Source organism: Eriocheir sinensis, chromosome 32 (assembly GCF_024679095.1).
Source record: "Eriocheir sinensis breed Jianghai 21 chromosome 32, ASM2467909v1, whole genome shotgun sequence".
Lineage (NCBI taxonomy): Eukaryota > Metazoa > Arthropoda > Malacostraca > Decapoda > Varunidae > Eriocheir > Eriocheir sinensis.
The window spans coordinates 15,458,345-15,465,969 of NC_066540.1; the positions used below are offsets into that span (position 1 = coordinate 15,458,345).

The window sequence follows — 7,625 nt, forward strand, 5'->3', positions numbered from 1 at the left end:
AGACAGCTCTGAGGAGGAGGAGGAGGAGGAGGAGGAGGAAGAAGAGGAGGAGGAGGAAGATTTTTGTTTCCTTTCTCTACTTTTCTTTCTCCATTATTTGAATTTTCTCTTTTCCTTCTCCTCGCTGAGTTACAGAGCAGGAGGAGGAGGAGGAGGAGGAGGAGGAGGAGGAGGAGGAAGAAGAAAAAAGAGGAGGAAGAGGAATTACAGGGAGAAGACAAGAGGAGGAGGAAGAGGAGGTGGAGGAGGAGGAGAAAGAGGAATTACAGGGAGGAAAACAAGAGGAGGAGGAGGAGGAGAAGGAGGAGGAGTAAGAGGAGGAGGAGGAGAAGGAGGAGGAGGAGGAGGAGGAACATTGTAAAAAAAAATATTAACTATCATTATTATTATTATTATTATTATTATTAGTTTCCTCTTTTCCTCACGTATTTAGCAAACCTCTCTTCCTCCTCTTTCTTTTCCTCCTCTTCCTCCTCTTCCTCCCTCCTTACATAGCACCGTTTCCTCCTCTTCTCCCTTCACTTCCTCTTCCTTCATTTTCTTCCTCTTCAAACTCTTGCTTACGACGAAGGAAATACAACCAACTCCTCTTCCTCTTGCTCCTCCTCCTCCTCCTCTTTTTTCCTCCACCCTGAGAGCCTAGCATCGTATCTCCTTGCACTCTTTCTCCTCTTGATCCTCTTACAAACACTCTTTCTTCTCCTCCTCCTCCTTCTCCTTCTCTTCATACTTTTCTTTCTCTTCATACTCCTCCAAACACTACTCCTTCTTTTACTCCTTTTGACAATCTCACAACCACTCCTCTCCCTCTTCCTCCTCTCCCTCCTCGTCCAGCCTAACAGCTTCAGATCTTCTCCCCTCAGCTCGTAACTCCTCCTCTTCCTCTTCTTCTTCCTCATTCTCGTCCCGCCTAACGCCTCCTCTTCCTCCGGCCCTCAGATCGCTATGTGCCGCTTCATGTGCAGGCTGAGGTGGTCGGAGCGGCTGAAGGCTCGCTCGCACAGGCGGCACTGGAAGGGGCGGTCGCCCGTGTGCTTGCGGTAGTGTCTCGTCAGCTCGTCCGACCGCGCGAACTTCCAGCCGCAGCCCTTCCAGGAGCACAGGTACGGCTTCTCCCCCGTGTGCGTGCGCAGGTGCGCCTTGAGGTGCGAGGACTTGATGTAGGTCTTGGTGCAGCCTTCGTACGGGCAGGAGTGTATGGTCACCTTCCGCTTGGCCCTCCGCCGGCGGGGCTTGGGCGGCGGCGGCGGCGGGTCGCTGAGCGGCATGGTGAGCGGCGGGATCTGCGTGGTGTACTGGTAGCCGCCCATCTGGCCGCCCAGGCCCCAGGGCGTGGGCGAGGGCGCACCGGCGGGGTACATGGAGTAGGAGGACGGGGAGTAGTAGGCGGCGGAGTAGTCGCTGCTGACGTAAGAGCTCGGCGTGTACTGCGACGGCGCAGAAGACACCGGCGGGGGCGGGGGCGGCGGGGGCTGCGGGCCCTGGGGGGGCGGGGGGCAGTCCTTGCAAGGGAAGCCGGCGGAGTCCACGCCCCAGCTCACCACGCCTCCAGTGCCTCCCGCGCCGCCGCCGCCGCCGCCCAGCTCGGCCTGCGGGTCGTAGCGCGCCTCGGGCTTGGCGCCGCCGCCGCCGCCGCCGTAGCCGTACTTGGGGTCCGGCACCAGGAAGTCCGCCTCCAGGCTGTACTTGGCGCCGTCCACGAACTTAGCCTCGCCGCACTCCGCCTGCTGGGGGGCGTGAGGGGGGCCGTGCTGGGGGGGCGCGCACTGGTACTTGGGCTCCAGGTACTGGTGGGGGTGGTAGGGGGGGAGGTGCAGGCCGGGTGAGGGGGCGGCGCCCTGGCACCCCACCCCAACGCCCACCGGAGAGGGCAGGGGGGGACTGGTGGGCACGACCTGGGGGCCCTCATGGTGGCGTGGGAGCTCTGGGGTGGGCGGGGGTGCGGGGGCGGAGGGCGGGGGATGGGGTGCCTGGGGGGGCTGTGTGTGGGAGGGAGAGGCGGCGGCCTGCTGCACGCCCCCCCGATCCTTGCCCTCGTAGGCCCCCACGTAGGGCGTGTGGGGGCAGGTGCTGTGGCAGGGTGGGGGACTGCAGGGGCGGGGGCTGGGGCGTGGAGGGGTTGCTGAGCGGGGGGGGCTGGGGGCAGGGGGGGGCCAGCACGGAGGAGCCCGGGGACAGCTTGGCCTTGGTCTTGTCCTCCGGCAGCCTGAGGGCGGGGGAGGCCAGTAGGGGGTGCGGGGGTGTGGGCGAGAAGGTGTGGGGGGAGTACTGGAAGGTAGGGTGGGGGGGAGGCGCCCCCAGGGGACCCACCACAGGGCTGCCCTCCGTCATGAGCAGCGTCTCGATGTCCTGCCACATCTGGGGGAGAGAGGGGGAGGTTAGGGGGGCTGAGGAGAGGGAGGAGGAGGAGGAGGAGGAGAGGGGAAAGAGAAGAAGGAGGAGAAGGAGGAGGAGGAGAAGGAGGAGGAGGAGAGGGGAAAGAGAAGTAGGAGGAGAAGGTGGAGGAGGAGGAGGAGAAGGAGAAGGAGGAGGAGGGGGAGGAGAAGGAACTTGTAGAAGAGTAAGGATTTGAGGAGGAGGAGGAGAAGGAACTTGTAGAAGAGTAAGGGTTTGAGGAGGAGGAGGAAGAGAGGAGGGGAAAGAGAAGGAGGAGGAGGAGGAGGAGAAGAAGGAACTTGTAGAAGAGTAAGGATTTGAGGAGGAGGAGGTGGGGGAAGAGGAAACATGGAAACATGGAAACATGGAAATGCAGGCAACAGAAAGCCTATTGGCTCATTACGAGGTCGCCCGCTTGGGTGATTTAATCTGCTCGACCGCCACTTTGGGCTTGGTGAGCAGATGAAAGCACCTCGATATTGAGGAGCAGATGGAAGCCCCTCGTTATTCAGTTTACTCCTGACGCAGCGAAATGACGGTCGATTCTATATTTGAAGGAGTTGATGGTATTCGCATTTACTACTTCTGAGGGAAGATTGTTCCAGTGGCGGATGACTCGGTTTGAAAAGAAACTCCTTCCAATGTCTGTGTTACATCGACTCGACTGAATGGGTAAACCGTTATTTCTAGTTCTTGAGTTGGTTTGCAGTTCAAAGAATTTGGAGTAATCGACGTTATTGAACTTTTTTAGATACTTGAAGACTTGAATCATATCCCCTCGTAGGCGTCTTTTCTCCAATGTAAAGAGATTGAGTCGCTTGAGTCGTTCCTCGTATGGTTGAGCCCTGAAGGTTGGAATCATCTTTGTGGCGCGTCGTTGAATCCTTTCCAGTAAAGCAATGTCCTTTCTGTAATTGGGAGACCAGAACTGCACTGCATACTCGAGGTGCGGTCTTACCATGGAATTATACAAGGATAGCATCACGTCTGGTGTTTTACACTCGAAGTTCCTCGCTATGAACCCGAGCATAATGTTGGCCTTGTTGTATGCTTTTTACAGTGATTCGCGTGTTTCAGGTCACTGCTGATAGTGACTCAAGATCCTTTTCCTCCTGCATCGCTTGCAGAGGTCTCCATTCATGATGTATGTGGTTACTATTTTGGGACACAATGTGCATGACAAAGCATATGTCAACATTAAAACACAATTGACCATTTTCCGACCATTCGATAATGTGATTGAGGTCTTTCTGAATGATTTCGCAGTCGGTCTTTGTGAGGGCATCTCCACCCACCTTGGTGTCATCTGCAAATTTCGATATTGTGGATTTCAGTCCTGATTCTAGGTCATTGATATATATGATAAAGAGGATGGGTCCCAGCACTGACCCTTGAGGCACTCCACTAGTGACTGGTAGCCAATCGGAAGGCTGTCCGTTGAGTAGTACTCGTTGTTTTCTGTCGGTGAGCCAATCTCTTATCCACGCGATCAGATTGGCTCCGATGCCCGCCGAGTGCAGTTTCTTAAGGAGTCGCTCGTGCGGTACCTTGTCGAAGGCTTTCTGAAAGTCCAGGTATATAACATCACTGGGGATGTGGGCATCCCAGTTCTTATATATACCTTGGAAGAAGTCTAATAAATTCGTTAGGCAGGAGCGCTTGTTTCTGAAGCCATGCTGGGTGTCGGAGATTATATTATTGTTTTCTAGAAACTTAACAAGTTTATCTCTAATAATCTTTTCGAGTATTTTTCCTGCCACTGATGTCAAACTTATGGGCCTGTAGTTTAATGCAACGCTTTTGTCTCCTTTTTTGAAAATCGGTGTTACGTTCGCCATCTTCCAGTCTTCCGGGACCTTGTTTAGTTGAACTGACCGGTTGGAGGAGGAGGAGGAGGAGGAGGATATCAAGGAAAATGAGTGTCTGAGAAAGAAGGAAGAGAAAGAAGAAGTAAGGAAGAGGAAAATGAGGAGGAGGAGGAGGAGGAGGAGGAGGAAGAGCATGTAGAAGAATGATAATTTTTGGAGGAGGAAGAGGAGGAGGAGGAGAAGTACAGGAAGGCAAGTGAAGGAGAGTACCAATAGGCCAAGAAATGAAAAAAAAACGAAAGATATTTTTTAAACGTTATATTAGTATTTATCAACATTCCTGTGGCTGGTTTGGGCTTTTAACTTCCATTTCTGTGGGCGGAGCTGTTAGTCAGAGGTGGTGGATTTTCACAGGGTATAGTCAACAAGCTTCAAACTCAGTCTTAAAAAAGTGAGTAGCTTGTTGACTTTAACCTGTGAAAATCCACCACTTCTGACTAACAACTCCGCCCACAAAAATGGATATCCTCCAAGAAGATATCACCAAGCTACAGGAGTGGAACAAAAAGTGGCTGCTACAATTCAGTAAAGAAAACTGTAAAGTCCTGCACCTTGGGAGGGAATATCCAGCATACTAATACCACATGGGAAACACTCCACTATCCACCACAGAGGCAGAGAAAGTCCTGCATCTTGGGAGGGGATATCCAGCATACTAATACCACATGGGAAACACTCCACTATCCACCACAGAGGCAGAGAAAGTCCTGCATCTTGGGAGGGGATATCCAGCATACTAATACCACATGGGAAACACTCCACTATCCACCACAGAGGCAGAGAGAGTCCTGCATCTTGGGAGGGGATATCCAGCATACTAATACCACATGGGAAACACTCCACTATCCACCACAGAGGCAGAGAGAGTCCTGCATCTTGGGAGGGGATATCCAGCATACTAATACCACATGGGAAACACTCCACTATCCACCACAGAGGCAGAGAGTCCTGCACCTTGGGAGGGGATATCCAGCATACTAATACCACATGGGAAACACTCCACTATCCACCACAGAGGCAGAGAAAGTCCTGCATCTTGGGAGGGGATATCCAGCATACTAATACCACATGGGAAACACTCCACTATCCACCACAGAGGCAGAGAGAGTCCTGCATCTTGGGAGGGGATATCCAGCATACTAATACCACATGGGAAACACTCCACTATCCACCACAGAGGCAGAGAAAGTCCTGCATCTTGGGAGGGGATATCCAGCATACTAATACCACATGGGAAACACTCCACTATCCACCACAGAGGCAGAGAGAGTCCTGCATCCTGGGAGGGGATATCCATCATACCAATACCACATGGGAAACACTCCACTATCCACCACAGAGGCAGAGAAAGACCAGAGAGTATATGTTACCAGGCTACCAGTGAAAGCCAAATCCGTGCCAATCGCAGCGGACGGGTTAAAGCCTCAAACCAGCTATAGGAATGTTGTTAAATACTAAAATGACGTTTAAGAAAATATGACGAGAGAAACAGGAGATTAAGAAGATACGGAAGGGAGGGAGAAAGAAAGAGAGGAAAGAAAGACACAGACAGACAGACAGACATAGACGATTGTTGAAGTGTGCAATGGGCGTGTCGCGAAGAGAACATGAGGAAGTGAGAGAAAGAGGAGGGAGAGAGAGAAAGAGAAAAGTGGAGAGAAAGAGATGATTAGCTTGTTGAGAGGTTTGATAAGTGAGGAGAGAGAAAGAGAGAGGGAGAGAGAGAGAGAGAGAGAGAGAGAGAGAGAGGTGGATTTAAGGAGGTGAAGAGGAGACCAACAAAAGAAGAAGAAGAAGAAGAAGAAGAAGAAGAAGAAGAAGAAGGAGGAGGAGGAGGTTAAGGATGAGGCTACGCTGGAAGAAGAAGAAGAAGAAGAAGAAGAAGAAGAACAAAAACAAGAACAAGAACAAAAGGCATTGACAAAGGAAAAACAGCTAAGGAGGAAAAATGGGAAAACAAGGAAAACGAGGAAAACAAAAACAAAGAGACATTAAAATTCGAAATGGGAGAAAGAAATATTGAGAGATACATTGAAAGAACCAAGGAAGGAAGAGGAAAGAAGAGAAATAAATCGAATGAACAACGGTACCGCGGGGGTCAAATTCACGGCCCACGTCCCAAATTTGGCCCTTGTTTTTGTTTTTTTGTTTTTTTTACAGCTACGGAGACAGTTCAAAGGCGTAATGAAAAGAATAAAAAAGGCCCGCTACTTAATGCTCCAGAACAGAGGTTAAAGGAGTGTTCAAAATCAGAGGTCAATTTCGGGTTCACAGGGGAAAATTTGGCTCTCGCAGGGGTCCACAGGTGACAGGAAAAGGGGGAGCGGATCAAAAGAACGTTGGGAACCACTGGATTAGAGGATAGATAAGGAAAATAGATATATAGATAGATAGATAGATAGAATGATTGCTTGGTAAGAGTAAAAAAAAAAAAAAGATTATAGAAGAATAGAAAAAAAATCAGCTTATCATAACACACACACACACACACACACACACACACACAACAACAACAACAACAACAACAACAACAACAACAACAACAACACCCCATGCACCTGCCACCTACAACCCCCCCCCACCCCCCGCCATCATCCCTCCCCCTCCCCTCCCCCCCTAAAATTACCCCCGTGGGAACTTCCTCGCCCGCTCCTCTTTTTTGGGTCGGAAAATCTCAGCGCGGGGTGCAATTTTTTGTTTTTTTGTTATTTTTTGTTTTTATTTTTGTTATTTCTGCTGGGTTTTTTTCTTGTTTTTTTTGAGGAGGGGTTAAGAGGCAGAAGGGGGTGTAATATTTTTTTTTTGGGGGGGTGAGGGGTGAATCTGTGTGGGTGTTCGTGTGTGTGTGTGTGTGTGTGTGTGTGTGTGTGTGTGTGTGTGTGTGTGTGTGTGTGTGTGTGTGTGTGTGTGGTATCTCGCGTGTTTTTTTTTATTCTCCTCCTCCCTCCCCCTCTCCCTTCCCTTGATTTCCCTCTCTTCTCTCCCTTCCTTCATTTTTCTTTCTCTCCCTTCCTTCATCTCTCTCTTCCTTTCCCTTCCCTTCATATCTCTCCCTCTCTCCCTTCCTTTCATTTCTCTCCCTTCCCTTCATTTCTCTCCCCTTCCTCTCTCCCTTCCCTTCATTTCCCTCCCCTCCCTTCCTTTTCTCTCCCCTTCCTCTCTCCCTTCCCTTCATTTCCCTCCCCTCCCTTCCTTCTCTCCCTCCCTCCCTCTTCCTCTCCCTTCCCTTCATTTATTTATCTTCCTCTCCCTTCCCTTCATTTCCCTCCCCTCCCTTCCTTTTCTCTCCCCTTCCTCTCTCCCTTCCCTTCATTTCCCTCCCCTCCCTTCCTTTTCTCTCCCTCCCTTCTCTCCCTTTTCCCTCCCTCCAACACATGAGAT

General features: G+C 51.1%; 1 protein-coding gene across 1 annotated transcript in view; it reads right to left on the reverse strand.

Moving 5' to 3' along the window:
- Positions 1-259: 259 nt before the first annotated feature.
- Positions 260-7,625, reverse strand: part of LOC127006441 (Krueppel-like factor 2) — a 30,625-nt gene continuing 23,259 nt past the window's right edge. Inside the window, exons 3-4 of the mRNA XM_050876393.1 lie at positions 2,056-2,358; positions 260-1,979 (exon numbers count right to left, since the gene is read on the reverse strand). Coding sequence (XP_050732350.1) covers positions 936-1,979; positions 2,056-2,358 — 1,347 coding nt within the window. The 3' untranslated portion in view covers positions 260-935. The remainder of the gene's footprint in view (positions 1,980-2,055; positions 2,359-7,625) is intronic.